This window comes from Pinus tabuliformis, chromosome 2_1 (genome assembly GCF_031772625.1).
Source record: "Pinus tabuliformis cultivar Carrire ecotype Pingquan chromosome 2_1, CPIR1, whole genome shotgun sequence".
Classification (NCBI taxonomy): Eukaryota; Viridiplantae; Streptophyta; class Pinopsida; order Pinales; family Pinaceae; genus Pinus; species Pinus tabuliformis.
Genome location: NC_142299.1, coordinates 227,500,199 through 227,521,451, shown reverse-complemented (window position 1 = coordinate 227,521,451; position 21,253 = coordinate 227,500,199). Strand labels below are relative to the sequence as shown.

The 21,253-nt window shown below is 37.0% G+C and overlaps 1 protein-coding gene across 1 annotated transcript; it reads left to right on the top strand.

Moving 5' to 3' along the window:
* Positions 1-1,542: 1,542 nt before the first annotated feature.
* Positions 1,543-4,404, top strand: LOC149199556 (uncharacterized). The gene is made up of 3 exons (XM_089400612.1): positions 1,543-1,789; positions 1,943-2,298; positions 2,869-4,404. Exons 1-3 carry the CDS (start codon positions 1,543-1,545, stop codon positions 4,402-4,404), a joined length of 2,139 nt encoding a protein of 712 aa, XP_089256738.1.
* The last annotated feature ends 16,849 nt before the right edge of the window (positions 4,405-21,253 follow it).

Sequence of the window (21,253 nt, the reverse complement as noted above, 5' to 3'; positions counted from 1 at the left end):
AAGAAGGCGATTCCGGAGGACCCCTTTTCCAAGCCAACCAGTTTTCAGGCAAGGACCCGTGCCTCAAGAGGAAAAAGGCATGACAGAGCAGAACGCTGAAGACATGGAGACGGAGGGGGGGCAGAACGCAGAAGTACCGGTGGATTCCCAGCCCCATGAAGCGGTCAAGGACCCAGAAGCACAACTGGAGGATTCTAAGGAGGAGATTGCAAAAGTTTCAAGTGATGATCAGCCCGATGCCTCAGTACCTGAGAAGGGTAAGTGTCCAGATCCTCCTCCTTCCTCTTTTCTTTTTCCAGGGCTTATATCTGATAACCATCAAAATTCTCCTTCGCTTCATTCTTCTCCTAATAATGGTTTAAACCAAATCACTGATCATATTGCGGGCTCCCCTGACATCGACACCCTTTCGGCTGCCATGCCTTCCCTAGATTTAAATAGTGATGATAAGTGGCCTCCTCTTGGTCATCCAGTCCCTCAGACTCCATGCCCCTATAATCTCAGATCAATGGTTGGGAAGTCCGGGCCGTCCGTTTCTGTAGGTGGTTTAGGGGTTATGGCCTCCCAAAGCTTACCAAAAAACAAGAGAGGTAGAATTTCAGACCTATCAAAGGCAAAGCTAAAAGCGAAGTTGGATGTAGCTGATGGGAAACAATACTCAATTCCTGGGGTACTTAGAGCGGTGCAGAACCCCGGCTCAGTAATCAAATGATCCTGTCTTCATGGAATTGCAGAGGTTTGGCCAGCAAACCTAAAAAACTGGCCCTTAGAGATTGGCTCCTTTCCTCTAAATCTGACATTATCTTCCTTCAAGAAACTCTGGGAAAAGGGTCGGAAGTGGAAAATATGTTAAACTCCCTCCTCCCAGGTTGGAAATTTACAGCAATCGACTCATCAGGCCATTCCGGGGGGTTGGCAATAGGCTACAAAGAAGGAAGAATTAAGGTCATGAACCTATGGGGGTCGAAACAAGTAATGGGTATGGAGATCATTTCCCCAGATTTTTCCCTTCCCTTTTTGATTGTTAATATTTATGGCCCCTGCCAAGGTAGGGAGTCTTTCTGGAACGATTTGCTGAACAAATCTTTGATGAAATCGCCCCTATTGATTGTGGGAGGTGATTTAAATTTTTCAATAGGGCGCGCAGAAGCATGGGGTCCTTCAGCAAGGGAAGACCCCCTGTCGGATTTCTTCCTCAGTCTTCTCTTGGATAACAATCTCATAGACCCTTCCCCTTCTAAATTGAAACCTACTTGGAGGAATAGAAGGACTGGGGAGGATCGAATTGCAAAAAGATTGGACCGGTTCCTCCTCTCTGAAGGTTTAATCTCAAAGGCTCCTATTTTCAAGCAATGGGTGGAGGAAATTGGCAACTCTGATCATTTCCCTATTTTCCTTGATATCTCCTGCCCTCCCCCTAAGCCTCCTTCCCCCTTTAAATTTAACTCTTCCTGGCTTCAAGATCCCTCCTTTAAAAATCTTTTTGTGGAAACATGGATTCATCCGGACAGGGATGCAAGGGAGGACAAAAGTTTCTTATTCATGGAGAATCTCAAGAGACTGAAGAAGGCAACTATTTCCTGGGCAAAGGATAGGAAGTCCAAACAGAATGAAGAATTAAACAGAATCAGGGAGGAGTTGAAAATTCTGGAAAGCACCGAGGAGGACGGTTATATCTCGCAGGCCTCCAAGGATAAAATCCTTCAATTGGAGAAGCTTCAGAACAAAATTCTTTTGGATAAGGAGGAAGAATGGAGGCTCAAGAGCAGGGCTATATGGTTGAAAGCAGGTGACGAGAATACCAGCTTTTTTCATAACTTTGAAAAAGGGAGAAAATCTGTTAACACCATCTGGAGCCTAAAAGATGAAGAAGGCAGGGAGGTAAATACTTTCTCAGGCCTCTCTGGTCTTGGACAGAGACACTTCTAGAGTCTTTTCTCAGATTCGGGAGAAGCCACAATAGCTGAGGTTATTAGAACTGCTCAATGTTTTCCAAGATTTGTCGAAGAGGATGAAGCAGAGGATTTATCAGCCCCTGTTACCAAGGATGAAGTTGAAGCAGCTATGAAACTCATGGCTAAAGAAAAAAGCCCTGGACCGGACGGATGGACTATTGAACTCTTCCTCTTCTTCTTTGATCTAATAGGTTCTGAAATAACTGATGTAGTTGAAGAATCAAGACAGAAAGGAGAAGTTTACAGGCCCTTCAATTCAACATTCATAGCTCTCATTCCTAAAAAGGATGATCCAGAGACCTTTGAAGACTTCAGGCCGATATCCTTATGCAACTGTGCAAAGGTGATAGCTATAATAATTTTTCCCATTCTGTCAAGGAATATCTCAATGGAACAATTCGGGTTTTTGGATGGGAGACAAATCCATGAGGCCATAGGAGTAGCCCAGGAAGTCATTCACAGTGTCAGGCAGCAGAAAAAGAAAGGGGTGGTTTTCAAAATTGATCTATCTAAAGCCTATGACCGAATAAACTGGATTTATCTTCAGATGCTGCTAACTCACTTGGGCTTCAACTATTCTTTCATCAGTTGGATAATGGGCTATATCTCCAATGTCAGCTTTGCGATCCTTATTAATGGAGCTGCCTCCCCTTTTTTCAAAAGCCAAAGAGGATTAAGGCAAGGATGCCCCTTATCTCCTCTTCTTTTTCTTCTAGTGGCAGAGGGCTTAAGCAGGTTGATTCATAAAGCCAGAAGAGAGGAGAAGGTAAAAGGTATTGAGGTAGCAATTAATCTTTTCATTACCCACCTCCTTTTTGTCGATGATATTTTGCTTTTCACTAATGGATCTATCAATGAAATTAAGGAGATTAAAAGCATAATTGATCTGTTTCTGAAAGCTACTGGCATGCAGATTAATCACAGGAAATCTCAGGTCTCTATGGCAAATATTGAGAGAAGGGAAAGATCCTTGGTGCTAAATCTTTTCCCCTTCCATCATCAACAGCTGGAATCCCCTTTTAAATATCTGGGCTTTTGGTTAAAACCATCAGCATACAAGATAGAGGACTGGAACTGGCTCATTGCTAAGATTGAAGCTAGAATTTCTCACTGGAGTCACAAATGGCTGTCCAGAGCAGGCAGATTAACCCTAATTAAATCAGTACTACTAGCCATCCCTGTCTACTGGGCAGCCTTAACTTGGGTTCCGAAAGGTGTGATGGAAAAAATCAGGAGGATCTGTAGCAAATTCTTATGGGCAGGGGCTAAAGAAAGTTTTGTTCTCCCCTGGGTAGCTTGGGACAAGCTGGAAAGACCCAAAGAATGGGGAGGATGGGGAATAAAAAGGCTCCCTGAGTTTAGCCTTTCTCTGGCAGCCAAATCTGGTTGGAGACTTATTTCGACGGAGAATCTTTGGACCAGAGTGGTCAGAAGAAAATACATAGACCCTGTCCCTCTGGAGGACTGGATCAGAAGCCAGGAAAAGAGGAAAAAGAATGTTTCAGTTGTATGGAAAGCAACGGTGGAAGCCTTCTCTGTGATTGAACAAGGGCTGGCTTGGAAGATAGGTGACGGAAGACATTGCAGGATTGGAAGGGATCCCTGGGTAGGCTGTAATGAAGCTTATGCCCTATCCCCAGGCTTACTCAGGCATCTTGATCACAAGGGCATTTATACATTAAACCAGGTGGAGAAAATTGGTCAATCCTCAATATGGGGTCAGGCTTGGAAGAGTGCAGAAGACCTGGGAATAAATATCAGGTGGAAGAATGAATGGTGTTCTTACATCCAAGAACTTCACCGTTCTAATGTCAGGCTCAAAAACGAATCAGATCTGTTGATATGGGCGCAGGGGGATACAGGAGAATATACCCCTAAGGAAGGATACAACTTCCTTATGCAAAAGAAAGGTTGGGGCAATCCAGATTGGTGGTCGAAACTTATATGGAAGCTTAAAGGACCTGCAAAAGCTAATATTTTCCTCTGGTGCATGCTAAAGAGGAAAGTTCCAACCTGGGAAACTTTGCGAGCCAGATATCTAGTTGGACCAGGGAGATGCCCTTTGTGCAAAACAGAAGAGGAATCTATTAATCACCTTTTTATCTCATGTGCTGAATCAAAAAAGATTTGGGGGGAGATATCTAGTTTGCTCAACATCAAGGCACAGTTGGGCGATGAACCTTTGGAAGCGGTTTGGAGTAGGTGGTGGAAAACCTTCCCGGAAGGGAATATGAGAATTCTTCCTCTTATTTACTTCTGGGGGGTGTGGATTGCGAGAAATAAGAGCCTGTTTCAAGATAAAGACACCCCCGTCGCAGTCACAGCGATAAACTGTGCAGCTATCTACTCTGCCATTCCTGTTCCCGATCCCAAACCTCCTCAAAATTTCTCAAAGCCTGTTAATATCCAGGAGGGTATTCCTTGGGCCTTTTTTGACGGGGCCTCCTAGAACAACAAGGCAGGGGCAGGACTGTGTATTCACCTTAATCAAGATCAATCCCTTAAAGCCTCTGTAGGCCTTGGATCAGGCTCAAATAACTTTGCTGAGATATCTGCATTACGCCTTCTTCTATGTTGGCTTCTTCATCGAAATATTCTCTCAATCCAAATTTTTGGTGATTCTTTGAACGTCATCAACTGGGTCAACGGAAATGCTGCATGTCAAAATCAAATATTGAAGATTATTTTTGAGGAAATACAGCGCTTAAAATCATCTTTTAACTTCTTCATCATATGCCATGTATACAGGGACAGAAACGAGGATGCCGACAGGTTTTCTAAGGCTGGTGTACAACAAGCTTTGGGAAGCTGGACAATAACTGAATACAGGCAGGGGCAGACCATCAGTTCGACAGACCCTCCTTTCGAACAGTCTCAGTGATAGCGGCATCCTCTCTCTTTTCGCTTTTTGGTCATGGATATGTCCGTCATTTCAGTTTCCGTTCTCTGTTTCACATTTTATTTTGTTTTCAGTATTATATGTCAGAACTCAAGTATATTTTCCTTTTCTTACTGAACATATCAGCACGTCTGAAGAACTGTTAACAGATTTGTAAGAGGTTGTTTTCTTTCTCTGAAGGAGACCTCAAAACTGCAAAAATGTATATATGTCTAGTGTTCAAAGACTCGTTTCAGGAGGAAGAACAAACAGTAATATATATGACCATAATAGAGGAATGTCAGATATCTGAACCTTCTACAAACAGTCAAAAAGGACTGTGATTTTTGTGTTTTCTTCAGCAGAACAATCTTGCATCTGGACTGCAAGTGGCACACAGTATGTAACTTTTTATTTTGCTTAATAAAAAGTTGGCTTTTTTCTTCGGAAAAAAAAAACATAAGAAGCTACCCTATTTAATGAGGATCCACTAAAATCTCACATAGTTACAACCAAATAGCGCATAATGAGACACATCTCCCATAGGTGTCTCATAGAGTTCTAGTCCAAATAAGAAATGATGAGACACCTCATAGAGTTACAATCCAAATAGGACACATGTGCTTCTTTGACCTTTATCCAAATCTCCTTCGAAGGGAATTCGAATTTGAGCATTGGAGGCCACATAAGGGTGCTTTGGAAGCTTCCAAATAACCTACACATTTCATGAAACTCAAGTCACATATATAGATACATGAAACCATGTTAATTTCCTAGTTTTTAATCATACATTCACTTTGAACACATAAAATAAATAACTTTGGTAAATAAGGATCTTAACCTATATATTTATGAAAATGGTGGCTAATGAAAGTTTATATGGTTATGGAGTTGTGACATGTGAGTGACATGGTGGCGATAAAGGTGAAAGTGGATGTCATTTTAAAGACATTTTGAAGGCCCAACAGAAGCTTGAAGGAAGAAATAAGGATTTGTAAGGTAGACAATGACTAGATCATACAGGCATAAGAGAAGCAAGTGGAGTTTAATGTTATCTTTCTTCAAAGTCTATCATAATTGTAGTGACAAGGGATGCTTCAAATCAACCATAGAAATGAGGATGGAACTAATGGGGCATATGGTAGGAGGTCTCCTGGTAGGCATAGGTAAGATAGATTGGATAGATTCGATACAATGAGAGATGGCAGATTGTTGGACACTTTGGATAGGAGGGGTGATGAGTATAGGTACTATTCTAGTTCTTGTTGTAATATACATCATGATCATCATCTATGTCATCCTTCTAGGAGTAATGATAAGGGATACTTTCCAGATGAGTTTAAGAAAGCAAAGCCACCCACATTTGATGGAAATGTGAAGAAGCCGGAAGAGGAAGAGGCTTGTATACCTCAGATGAAAAAATTAATTGAGTTGCATGAGTACATAGATAACATGAAGGACAAAATAGCTATCTTCATCTTGAAAGGTAAAACAAACATTTGGTGGGGAGATGTGAAGCGGGTTAGAGACATCAACATCGATGACTTGAGTTGGCATGAGTTCAAGAGACTTTTAAAAAAAAAGTACTTGTCATACAGGTACTATGACAGAAATGATAAAGAATTCTATGAGCTATAGATGGTATCAATGATAGATGAAGAGTACACGACCAAGTTTATGGAGATATTGAGGTATGTACCATATCTTACTGATGAGAAGGAAAAATTTCAATGACTTTTTAGTGGTTTTCCATTCGAATTTAGAGACTATATTGAGTATGATGAGCCTCAGCCACTTAAGGAAGTTATTGGGAAGTTGAAGCATTTCTATGGACATTTAAAGCATAAGAATGAATCTCAACAAGGATGGAAAGGGAAAGACAAAGGAAAAGCTAAATGGCAGCCTAAGAGGACAATACATCAAAATGCAGAGGAGAAAGAAAATGTGGAACCACAAAATAGGTTTAATGTAGCTAGACAAGGACATGGGTTGTAGAAGCAGCATAGAGTTGATGGTACTGGTAAGTTGGAGTGTTGGACATGTGGAAAGGAGCATATTAAGAGATATTTTCCATAGAATTAGGGTGGTAGGTCTCATATATACAATGTACGGGAGGCACAAACCATTGGAGATGTAGGGTAGAGTATTCCTCGCATTTATGCAGTCGTGGTCAACAAACAGGCAGAACACCATGCATCTATCATTGAGATGGATGGTAAGATTTGTGATCAAGGTATTTCTATTTTTAATGACCCTAGATCTAATTATAGCTGTCAGTCCTGACTTTGTGGATAAGTGTGTTTTGAGTAAGGAATTCCATGTAGAGTCTTTGTTAGTGCAGTTGGCTATAGGTACAAAGAAGCGAGTTCAAAATTGGGTAGGAGATTATGCATTTGATTTGAATGGTATGCCTACTACAACACATTTGAATGTATTACCATTGGGTTCATAGAGTATTTTTTTGGGCATGGATTGGTTGTATCTTCATAGAACCAAGGTGCACTGTTATGACAAAGCCATTAAGTGTGTTGATGACAATGGGGAACAAAGAGTCTTGCAGGGTAAGAAGGAATACACATTAGTTAGGATGGTGACAACTATGTAAGAAAAGCGTATCCATAGTAAAGGGTGTATGTTATTTGTAGTACGCATTTCTAGTGACAAGGTAAGGAGGTTGAGGATGTGGATGTGTTGAACAGGTACCTAGTTTTGCAGCAGTTTCAAGATGTATTTCATGAGGAAATTATAGAGTTTCCACCTAATAGGGAAGTATACTTTTCTATTGAGTTAGTGCCAAGGGCGACTCCAGCATCAAAAGAAACTTACAAGATGAGAACACCTGAGTTGGTTGAGTTAAAGATACAGTTGAAGGAAATGTTGGACAAGTGATACATTAGGCTGAGTGTATCACCTTGGGGCACACCGTTCTTGTTTTTGAAGAAGAAAGATGGAACTCTTAGATTATGCATTGACTACAAATATGTGAACAAAGTGACCATCAAGAACATGTGTCCTTTGCCGATAATTGATGGCTTATTCGATCAGATGAAGGGAAGAAAAATGTTCTTGAAGATTGATCTGAGATATGGATACCATCAGCTACACATCAAAGAGGAGGAAATTTACAAGACTGCGTTCCGGACTAGGTATGGAAATTATGAGTTCATTGTTTCTTCCATTTGGATTAACTAATGCTCCATATGGATTTATGTGCTTGATGAATAGTGTGTTGTGTTCGTATTTGGATAAATTTTTTATTGTTTTCATTGATGATATACTGGTATATTCTAAAAATGAGGAAGAGCATGCCGAGAATTTAGCAGTAGTGTTGAGTTTGTTGAGGGAGCATTAGTTGTATGTTAATGTCAACAAGTGTAGCTTCTTTAAAAGTGAGGAAATTACTTAGGGAATGTGGTCTCCAAGGAGGGCATTGCAGTAGATCCAAAGAATATAAGAGCCACCATGGAGGTTGTACCTCCTAAGAGTGTGGACAAGTTGAGATCTTTCATGGGTTTGATAGGATATTATAGGAGGTTCATCAGGAACATCTCATAGATTTCTGATCCAATTACATCATTGCAAAGGAAAGGTAAGAGGTTTGAAGGGACAAAGGAGTGCGAGGCTAGTTTTGAGAAGCTTAAGCATTTGTTGACACATAAACTAGTGTAATCTGAACAAAGAGTTTGTAGTATGCACATATGCTTGCAAGGGAGGACTTAGTTCAGTCCTTATGCAAGATGGACATGTGGTATGCTATGAGTCACAAAAACTAAATGAGAATAAGAAGAACTATCCGACACATTATCTTGAGTTAGCAACAATCATACATGCATTGAATATGTGGAGGCACTATCTTCTAGTTAGGAGGCTTGTACTTGTGAGTGATCATATTGGGTTGAGGTATTTATTAACCAACCAAATCGGAATGCTAGGAAGGCTAGATGGTTGGCCATGATTAGTGAGTTTTATTTTGAGATTAGGTGCATCGAAGTTAAAGATAACATTGTGGAAGATGCTCTCAGTAGATGGGTACATGTACGTCACTTGGTAGCTATGAGATCCTATGGGAAATATCTACAAGACAGGATCTTTCAGGTAGGTCAAGGATCTCATGTATATGGAGATCGTGCACATGTTACAATAGGGTGATGGTATAGGTACAGGTAGCAGTATAGGTACAAGCACAGGTACAGATGCAGGTGCATAGGGTATGGATTATTGCCCTACAACGGATACATTGGTAAGATTCAGAGACAGGATATATGTGTCAGATAACAATGAGATCAAGAAGGTGATGTTGAGGGACTTTCATCCAAAACCATATTCGGGTCACCCAAGTTATCAAAATACATTGACTATAGTGAAAAGATATTACTATTGGCTAAATTTGAAGAGGGATGTAGCATAGTTTGTGGTGAGGTGTTTCGACTGTCAGTGAGTGAAGCCAGAGTGTAAAAATCCAGGTGAACTGCTACAGCCGATTACGATTCCAGAGTCAAAATAGGAGTTCATTTCCATGGACTTCATCACAGGGTTTCTGAAGACAGTAAGATAATGATTCCATCATGGTTAATGTGGACAGGTTAACGAAGGTTTCACATTTCATTCCAATGAAGTCTAATTTATTAGCTAGCGATGTGGCACAGGTATTCATCATAGATGTTATCATATTACATGGTTTCCCAAAGAAGATCATGTTAGACAACCATGCAAAGTTTACTTCCAATTTTTGGAAGGATTTGTTTGTAGGTTTGGGCACAAAGTTGGACTTCAGCACAACTTATCATCCATGGAATGATGGATAGATAGAGAGGGTCCACAAGATATTAGAGGACATGTTGAGGATGCATGTGATGCATAAGTAGCAGAAGAGGGAAGAGTATCTCCCCTTGGTAGAGTTCGCATACAACAATAGTTATCGGGAGTCACTGAGGATGAGTCCTTTTGGGGCATTGTATGGGCAAAGTTGTAACACTCCAATTAGTTGGAGTGATCCAGTTAGTAGGGTATTGATTGGACTAGATATGTTGGAAGGCATGGAATATGAAATGCAAGTGATCAAGAAGAATCTAAAGTTAGCACAAGATAGGCAGAAGAGTTATGAAGAGAGGAATAGGTTGTTCAAGGAGTTCCATGTTGGGGAACAGGTGTACTTGCGCATCAAAACGAAGAAGAGTTCCTTGCGGGTTCGATATTGTGCCAAGATTGCACCATGATTTTGTGGACCCTTCAATGTCATTGAGAGGATTGGCCTAGTAGCCTATCGACTTGCACTGCCTATGAAAATGAAAGTCCATGATTTTTTCCATGTATCTTTTCTTAAGAAGTATGTTAAGGATGTTGATCATGTAGTTGATTGGTCTATATTGTAGGTGGAACCAAATGGATAATTCCAGCTGGAGCCTCAGTGTATATTGCAGAAAAATGTGCTCATGCTTTGGAACCAAGAAATTGGGCAAATTAAGGTACAATGGAAGCACTTTGGGCCTGATGAAGCTACATAGGAGATAACGGTTCAGATGTGGGCTATGTATCCTTCCTTGTTTGCCAGTTGAGGCAAATAAATTTTGATATGGTGATGTGGTATATGCTTTATGGTGGTTTGGTATATGAATTATGGTGGTTTGGTATATGCTTTGATATGGTGGTTTGGTATATGCTATATGATGTTTTGATATATGCTTAGATATGGTGTTTAGTATATGTTTTGATATATGATTTGGTATATGTTTTGGTATATATATTTTGGTGATGTTGCTATATGTACACATGTATATGGATGTAAATACCGCCATGAGCTATGTTATAAAGCTCCACTATGCGGTATGGGTGTCATGTCATTATGGTTATGTTGTCATGCTATCATGTGGTTATGTTATTATGATGTTATGATGTTATGTGGATTGGCAATTAGCACGATGATCATTTCAAATACTATGATGAGTTGTGTTATAAAGATCCACTATGCGATATGTTGTCATGTTGTCATGATGTTTTGTTTTGAGCAGATATTTCATTGTAAATACTACATTGAGCTACGTTATAAATATCCAAGAGAAATATGTCTTCTTTCAATAGGTTGATGAGGTATATGTGTGTGATTGAACATCAAGGACAACGTCCCCCAAGGGGGATGGTTTTGTAACAAACCTGGTGAAAGTTCCATGTAATAAAAGTTAAACACAATTACCATCGTCGATGGGACACTTATTCCAAGCTGAATATTGGGCAAGACATGCTAGGGGGTGTTCATTTGGTTGTTTATGGCTAAGGAATTGGAAAATGCAATGTCTAAGACTTTGGCAAGGCAAAATGGCATTTTTGGCATAATTATTTATGAAAATAATGGAAATTAGGAGAAAAATGAGGTGAAAGGTCACACGTTGCATGTGAGGAAGAAAATGAAGGAAAATAATGGAAAGTGAAGAAATTAGAGGCCTCATTCATAAAAAGGATTTTGAGGATCAGTTGGTAGCCTTTTGTCAATTGAGTTTTGGAGCTCTCTCATTATTATCTCTCTCTTACTCTTGGACACTTAGAGTTTCTTGGAGCATTTTTGCATTGGAGCAAGAAAGTCAAAGATCAAGCAGGGAAAGAGAGGATGAAGTAGCTACAACATGATTCATTGCAGGTATCAACTTGCATGTGGTTATTTTCTATCATGGCTTGGGTTTTTCCAAGTCTAACAGTGTTTTCAGCCTAGCCTTTCCATTTCTTCATAACCATGGTGTGATGGGGTTCTCATGTTTTGGTTAAGTTGGATTGTCGGATGGATTTGAAGTTAAGTGGGGTGGATCTCTGAATGATAGAGCACATGGCCTAGTGGTCCCTAAACATAACTATGGATCGTGGTAAAGCCATTGGCCTAGTGACCCCTAAGCTCGACTATGGGTTCCAGTATAGCTAAGATTGTGTTACCACAATGGGCCTAGTAATCCTTGCTGATGAATGGTAGGATATACAGTAAATCCAAGAGATGGTTTTATCTCCATTGGACCTATTAATCCCAGGTTTGGCATATGCGGTATATCGTAGAGAGTGGGTCTCAGTTTAGGGTCTAGTGATCCAAGTTTGGATTGTGGTAAATCCTGAGAGACTAGGAGACATGAAAATTCCTCATGGTGTAGGTGGAGAATTCTAGTGGCATCCATGCTTGTTTGGCATATAGATTGGGTGGAGATTATGGTAAATCTAGTTATGATGTGTTTATGATGTTGTCCTAGTGATCCAGGATGGGTTACGGTAAAATCTGGTTTCTATTGTTGAGGGTGAGGTGGTTTAGCCTCGGTATGCCTCGGTTGGTTATTTTGGTTTGAGTCCCACATTCATGCTTCGAATATGGCATGGGGGTGAATGGCTGAAGAGAGAATTGGCTCATCCATTCTATGGTCAAGTGGAATGTGGTAGTCCCATCTCCAGTTGGTTCATTGCAGTAATTAATGAGAAATTTGTTCCCTTGATTTTCATGTGTAAATGTATTGATTTATATGTGGATTTTGATGGCTAATCTGTTCATGGTATTTATGTTCCTATTATGTTAGTTATATGTATATTTTATGATTGCAGTTATTTATGGCTCTCAGCATGTTTTTACTTGTATATGAATGAGTCATGTGACTATGAACTAATAGATGATAATGTGACAATTGACATGAGGGCACAATGGTTCATAGTGATTCTCAGATAAGTATGAGATCCCTACACTTAATTTTATTATTTACACCTGTAGGTTACATTTTGATAACATACTTGAAAAAATTCTTGTCATGGCTAGTAGGGGTATGGTTATGGTCTTGTTCATCTTATTTCTTTTGAATCATTATTTCCCTCTAATTTTACTGATTTCAAGCTATCACTTCATTCTGGGCAATGGCTTGCGCTCTGGGCCTGAAAAGTGCCTTAAATCTTGGGGTCACTGGCATAGAACTGACAACTTTGGTTTTTGGTCACTGGTAGGCAAGCCTGTGAGAGGGACTTTGGGTTTCTGGTTGCTCCCCTACCCATGGCATGAGAGCAACTGTGGCCTAAGAGATCTAGAACAATAGTGAGACCCAGGGATAGGCTGTCTAAGTGGTTGACTTGTCTCCTGAGGGTTCTGTTGATGACGTTGGATGATTGGTGTGATGTTTCCTCGATTCCACTTCCTTAAGGTCACATAGGAGGTTGAATCTGATCATAGTAGCATATTATCTCATGTTTACCCTAGTTGGCATATTTACTTGGGTAGATGTGGGAGGAGGGTGTTACAAGAGGAATCTATTTATGCTAATCTTCTTGAAAGACATTCTTGGTGGGTTTGGTGAAATAAGAAGAGAACAGGAAGAAAATTCCATGTTAATGCTCAGATTATTGGATATCATATCAAGGGTTCCATGTTAAATATCAACTCAGATGTTAATATTTTACCGAGGAAATGGAAGGTGCTTGGGAAACCCAAATTGGTCTTTTCACCCATTTAGTTACACATGGCCAACCAATATTGTATTATACCCATTGTGAGATTAGAAGATGTCGAGGTTGATATTGCAAGTGTTAATACTTATGCATATTTTGAATTAATGATATAATGGGTGTTAAGTTTTAAACTTATGTGGTCATTTTTTAGAAAAATATGACTCAGATTATCCACAGTACTTTGTTCATCGTGTCAACGTTTCGAACCCCAAAGGGGATCCATCATCAGGGTTGAAAATGGGTGATAGATTGAGAGAAGAATTTACCGATCAGAACAAATAAATAAATACCTAATGATAAATTAAAGTAGAAGCCAACTAATTCATAAGACTAAAATATATAAACTATTCAATTATATTTGTTTTATTTCTTATTTTAACTTAACCTAATATGAATTACTAAATAATAAAACTAATTAATTCTAAATAAATATCATAAGTTTATTAATTCATTGTTTAAATTTAACCTAATATGGATTACCAAATATAATTAGTTTATTTTATTTTAATTTTAATTATCATTATATTTTTGTAACCTAATTAATTTGATTAGTTTATTTTGATTTTAATTTTAGTTTTAATTTTTATAAAATAAATAATAAATCTAATTAATTCTTATTTTTATTTTTACTAAAATAAATAAATAAATTAAATATAATTCATTAAATACCTAATAAATTATTCGATTAAGATTTAAATTAATATATTATTTTCAATTAATTTATAGATTAATTTAATTAAAGTTTTTTATATTATTAGTGTTAATGTTAAAACTGATGTCACTAAGGGTTAAATTTTTATTTTTATTTATTTATTAGTTACTTAATTAATTTATTTATTATTTTTAATAATTAATTATTTATATTAACATAAAATAATCTTAATAAAAATTATTTATCTATTATTAATAATACTCATTTATTTGTTTGTTTATTTGTAACAATTAAATGGTTATTATGTCAAATAAATAACTATTAATTCTTTTTTAAAACACTTTTTTTTTTAAATTTTTATTTTATTTTATTTTAAAAAATCTACTAATTAATTAATTAACTAAGAGAGATGCTAGTAATTAAGGAAGGGGGGAGGGAAATACCTATGATACTACACCTTGAAAGATCTAGAAGGATTGACATGTCTAATCAGGGGAAGCCAGTTTCCACTAATCTCATTCCCATTGTCCCTGTTGAGGTTATGTGGAAGCTTCATAATTTCAATAGCCTCTCTGATTTTCCTCTTTTGATAATGATCTTCCCTTGCAATAATTTTGGTGTTTACCAATCACATATGATGCTTGGTTTTGGAGGATTGTTCCGCAAGGGTTGATGTATGAGATCTCCCCTTCTTAATATCACCTCTGTGCTCTTTAAGTCTTATTTGCAAAGACTACTCTGTCTCTCCAATATAGCTTTTGCTGCACAAACAATCAATCTTATACACACCCTTGAGCTACTGATGATCAACATTATCCTTAACTCACTTCATTTTCTGCCTAATCGTTCCACATGTTGTAAATTGAGTGAATATGTCATTTTTTAAAAACTTTTTTAACTTGAGTGGTTTAACCTCTATTTTTAACGATATAGGATACAAGTAGTTTAATATCAATAAAGCTATAAAAAGAGCTCAAGAAAAGGTCCTCTCCAAGGGTCCACGAGAAAACTACAGGAAAGAAAATTGCGGGAAAGTGTGCCTTCCATTCATTCAAAGGGTTACAGATAAAATCACTAAGATTTTAAGGAAGAAGGACATATTCACTTAGTTTACAACATGTGGAACAATTAGGCAGAAAATGAAGTCAGTTAAGGATAACGTTGATCATCAACAACTCAAGGGTGTGTATAAGATTGATTGTTCATGCGAAAAAAGTTATATTGGAGAGACAGGGTAGTCTTTGAAAACAATACTTAAAGAGCACGTTGCTGATATTAAGAATGGGAGATCTTGTACATCAGCCCTTGCGGAACACTCCTCCAAAACCAAGCATCATGTGTGTTTGGAAAATGCCAGAATTATTGCAAGGGAAGATCATTATCAAAAGAGGAAAATCAGAGAGGCTATTGAAATTATGAAGCTTCCACATAACCTCAACAGGGACAATGGGAATGAGATTAGTGGAAACTGGCTTCCCCTGATTAGACATATCAATCCTTCCAGATCTTTCGAGGTGTAGTATCATAGGTATTTCCCTTCCCCCTTCCTTAATTACTAGCATCTTTCTTAGTTAATTAATTAATTAATTAGTAGAATTTTTAAAATAAAAGAAAATTAAAAGAAAATTTAAAAAAAAAGAATTAATAATTATTTATTTGACATAATAACCATTTATTTGTTACAAATAAACAAATAAATAAATGATTATTAATAATAATAAATAAATAATTATTATTAAGATTATTTTAAGTTAATATAGATGATTAATTATTAAAAATAATAAATTAATAAATTAAAAAACTAATAAATAAATAAAAATAAAGATTTAACTCTTAGTAACATAGGTTTTAACATTAACATTAATAATATAAAAAACTTTAAATGGATTAATCTATAAATTAATTGAAAATAATATATTAATTTAAATCTAAATCAAATCATTAGGTATTTAATGAATCATATTTAATTAATTTATTTATTTTAGTAAAAATAAAAATAAGAATTAATTAGATTTATTATTTATTTTATAAAAATTAAAATCAAAATAAACTAATTATATTTGGTAATCCATCTTAGGTTAAATTTAAATAATGAATTAATAAACTTATGATATTTATTTAGAATTAATTAGTTTTATTATTTAGTAATTCATATTAGGTCAAATTAAAATAAGAAATAAAATAAATATAATTGAATTGTTTACATATTTTAGTCTTATGAATTAGTCGGCTTCTACTTTAATTTATCATTAGGTATTTATTTATTTGTTATGATCAATAAATTCTTCTCTCAATTTATCACTCATTTTCAGTCCTGATGATGGATCCCCTTTTGGGTTCGAAATGTCGACATGAGGAACAAACTACTATGGATAATTCGGATCATATTTCTCTAATATCATGGATGAGAAGGATCGATATATAGGCTTATTGGGTATTGACTAGGCATTTGAAAATTATGTAGTGATCAATTTATAAAGGGCAACTATGACCTTTGAAGTGGATGGAGTTTGGGTCATACAACCACTGGATCCATAACAAGGCCCAAGATTTACCAAGCCTGTAGATGATGTTGACAAACCCAATTTATTAGATCAATTGTATCAACTGACTAGTGGAAAGAGGGAGGATTATATAAACCCCACGACAGCCGAATCCATTGGCTGGAGAAGTGTCCAAAGTACAGAAGTAGGGTTTGATGTCTCGATGGAGGGTTGGAGGTAGGGGAGTCAGGAGCTTCATTCACGACATTGTGAAACTATGAAGTGTCTTCACTGGAATGGTACAGAGGTACAAAATTATCCTATTTTCAATGGTACTAAATATGTCATGAATTTTATTTAGGAAGTTGACTCCCGAATAGAAGGAGGTTGAAAGATGTCATTGATGAATATTTCTTTACAAGTGACCCCTGCAAGATGGTGGCCAACCCATCGTGACCAATTTCATGATAGGGACACTGTTAAAACTGCTATGATTTATAGATTCTCACCTTTAGAAAAAACCTATAGTAAGATTCCTATTTATGATGGATGTACTACCCAGCAAAAGCACATCCAGAATTGTTGTTCCACCTGGAAGGATGATGGTGTACTAGTTGTGATGGGAACACATCAGTTCATTCATACATTGGGTATTATTCCATAAGACTGGTACTTGAAGGAAGAGATGAAAATATAAATAATATACTGGGATAAAATGGTTGACAAGTTCTTCAAAGATTTTTCATTCCATGACACTGATGAGAAGATATTTGAAGCTCCCAAGGATATCAAAAGGGTGTTATTCCCATTTGGGAGTGCTTGAGGTGAAATGCAATAGATATGGAGATTTTGCACATCAATATGAGTGGAGGTTTCATGAAGTTGTCGCTTATGGTAAAATTAATAGAGAACTTGATGATGATTTAGAAGAATTAAGGCATTTATCATTTAAAGAATCTGAAGGGGAGAGGGAGATAAAATAAGACCCTATTATAGATGCACCACATTTATAGCTACTCAAGTTAAAAAAGCTAAATATCAAAACTAAAGAGAAACCCAAACTTACTTCTATCGGTGACTAGTAGGATTATCAAAATACCAAAGAGGTCTTTGATTTTCTTCAGGAGTATGAATATCTATTTCCTGCTTTAATTAAAAGGCATTAAACGAGAGCTTGGGGTGATGCAAATAACACTAAAACAAGATGCCAAACCATTCAAGCATCATCTTTACAGGTTAAATCCAAGGGTTAAAGAGAAAGTGAAGAGGGAAATCAAAAATATGTTGTGATGCAAGAGCATCAAATGAGATAAATTACATTTGACTTGACCGGTCAAAATTATTTACTAATGTTATGAAACCAGCTCACAAAAAGATAGAAAAGATAGATCAATGCCTTAGAATTTAGCATCTTCGAGGGGGTGACCTCCTTTACATTACACAAATGAACAATTCTTGGATGATTCAAATGACAAAACCTCCTTTATATATATAAGAGTCTAAGGGGTCACAATATAACCAAGTCAACCTAACAATAATAATATAAAGGCATAAAAATAACAATAGAGGGATTCTATGGGGCACAGTAATAACAATATGGGGACAATAGGGGCACAACAATATTAATAAGGGATACAACTACAATAGTAATGGGGGAATCACTAGTGTTATAGGGACTCAACATGCCCCTCTCCTCCAAAAAGGTGTTGTCCTCAATGCTTGAGTAGTTTTGGATGCTTTTGTATAAAATTCTCATCCTCCCATGTGGAATCTTCAGCAGATAAGTTCTTCCACTTGATGAGATACTCCGAAATTGATCACTTTTGTAGTTGTCGAGTTCTTGTTTCTATAATTGCTTCTAGTTCCAATATAATTTTTCCTTCATCGTCAAGTTCTGGAAATATTGTTTGAACTGGGAGCTTGTCGCCTATGACCTTCTTTAAACATGAAATATGGAAAACTGGGTCTACTTGAGAAGCTGAAGGAAGATCCAATTTGTATTCCATAGTACCAATCTTTTGCAACACCTTGTATAGACCATAATACTTTGGTGATAATTTGTTATCCTTCTTAGATTGCTTGGGGGACATTTGTTTATATGGTTGTAGCCATAGGAATACCTAGTCACCAACATCAAAACTTTTTTCGTTGCCATGTTGATCTTCCTGTTGTTTCATTCTATTATGCGCCAACACGAGGTTATCCTTTAAGAGTTGGAGAACTTGTTGTTGATGCTCGATGTGATGTTCCACTGTTTGAACCTTAGAATTTTCTCTTAAATATGATGTGATTGATGGTGGATGATATCCATAAAGTCCCATAAATGGGGTCATTTTTTCCGTAGTGTGGAAGGAAGTGTTATACCACCATTCAGTCAGAGGAAACCATTTGACCCATTGTGTCTATTTATCAGATACAAAGCAACGAAGATATCCTTCCAAACATTTGTTTACTATCTCAGTTTACCCATCAGATTGAGGATGATAAGATGAGCTATGAGATAACTGAGTACTAAGACAAGAAAATAATTTTGTCCAAAAATTTCCAATGAAAATGGGATCTCTGTCACTTACAATAATCTTTGGGTTTCCATGTAGCTTTTGAATTGTTTCCATAACTGCAATAGCAAATGTATTGGATTTAAATGGATGTGATAATGCACAAAAATGTGCATACTTGGTAAGTCTGTCAACTACCACCGTGATGACAGTATTTCCTTTAGACTTGGGTAAACCTGTGATAAAATCCATTGAAACCTCATCCCAACGTTGGCATGGAATGGATAAAGGTTGTAATAGACCTGGGGTCTTAATTGTTTCAAATTTATTTTACTGGAAAACCAAAGATTTTGCCACAAACTTTTGAATATTTGATGTAAGGCCAACCCAAAAAAATTCCTTCTTAACCTTGTGGTAAGTTTTCAAAAATCCTAAGTGCCCTCCTAAGGGAGAAGTGTGCAATTCCATAAGAATATTTTGTTTGAGTTGGGAATTCTTACAGAGGTATAAGGGATCTTTGTACCATAACAAATCATTTTTCCAGCTAAATGTATTAGATGTATTGGAATCTTGTTGTAACTTTCGAATAAGTGCCCCCACTTCTTCGTCATTCTTCCATTCCTCCCTTGCTTCGTTTATCCAATCTGGTTGGATAATAGAAATGGTGCACAACAATGCTTCCACATCCTCATCCTTTCTTGAGAGTTCATCTGCCACAACATTTTGCTTCCCTTTTTTGTAGATGATTTCAAAGTCATAACCCAACATCTTTGTGACCCATTTTTGTTACTTTTCAGAGGATAATCTTTTTTCTAAAAAGTATGTAAGGCTATCATGATCTGTTTTTACCTTGAAGTGTCTTCCCATTAGGTAGGGTCACCATTTCTTAAGTGCATGTAATATTGCCAACATTTCCTTCTCATAAATAGCTTTGTGTAAATACTTTCCCTTGATTGGACGAGTTTCGAAAGCAATGGGTCTTTCATCTTGCATTAAAACAACACCAATTCCATTTCCTGAAGCATCGCATTCCACAATAAAGGTTTTTGTGAAGTCCGGTGTAGCTAAGACCGGTGCTTGGCACATTGCCTCTTTAAGATGTTCGAAGGCCTTTGTTGCTTCTGGAGTCCATGAAAATGCAAATTTCTTCAATAATGTTGTTAGAGGTGCCACTATTCTCCCATAATTCTTAACAAACTTGCGATAATACCCTGTCAACCCAAGAAATCCTCTCAGATGCTTTATGGATGTGGGGATTTTTCATTCCTTAATGGCTTTAATTTTGCTAGGGTCTACCTTAACACCTTCATGAGATATAATATGACCCAGATATTCCACCTCTTGTACTCCAAAGAAACACTTGGAGATTTTTGCATATAATTGTTTTTCCTCCAATAGTTGTAGTGCCCTGTCAACATGTTCAACATGATCCTTCCAAGAATTGTTGTAGATTAGTATATCATCAAAAAATACTAACACAAATTTTCTAAGAGTGGGTTTGAAAATGGAATTCATCAAACCTTGAAATGTAGAAGGTGCATTGGTAAGGCCAAAAGGCATGACCAAAAATTCATAATGACCCTCGTGAGTTCTAAATGTTGTTTTTGGAATATATTCAATCTTCATTCTGATTTGATGATATCTTGAATGAAGATCCAACTTGGTGAAGTAAATTGGTCCATGCAATTCATCCAATAATTCATCAATGACAGGAATGGGAAATTTATCTTTAATAGTGAGCTTGTTGAGCTCCCTATAATCTGGACACATGCACCATGATCCATCCTTCTTGTGCACAATACTACTGGAGCAGAGAAAGAACTTTGACTAGGTTGAATTATACCAGCCTCTAGCATTTTTGCAACCATATGTTCAATTTCACTCTTTTGGGCATAAGGATATCTGTACGGCCTGATGTTTGGAGGAACACTTCCTAGAATCAAATGAATAGCATGATCTTGATCACGAATAGGTGGAAGACCTTTAGGAGTCTCAAATACCTTGGAATGATTGTCCAAGAATTTTTGGAGATCTGGAGAAATAGGTGATTTCGATGTGGAAACATCTAGAGAACATAATTGTGAAATTACACCTTGTTTTTCCTTTTTTAGAAGCTTTGTCATACCGTTAGAGCTAATTATCTTTCTCGGTTTCCCTACAGTACCCCTTAATTCAACTTCCTTTCCATCCGCAGAAAATTTCATGAAATTTTCTTGAAAATTAAAAGCTATTGTACCCAAGGATTGTAGCTATTAGACTCATAGTACAACATCAGCACCCCCATTGGAATGGAAAGCATTGGCCTATTCAATACGTATTCTCCCATGGATAGC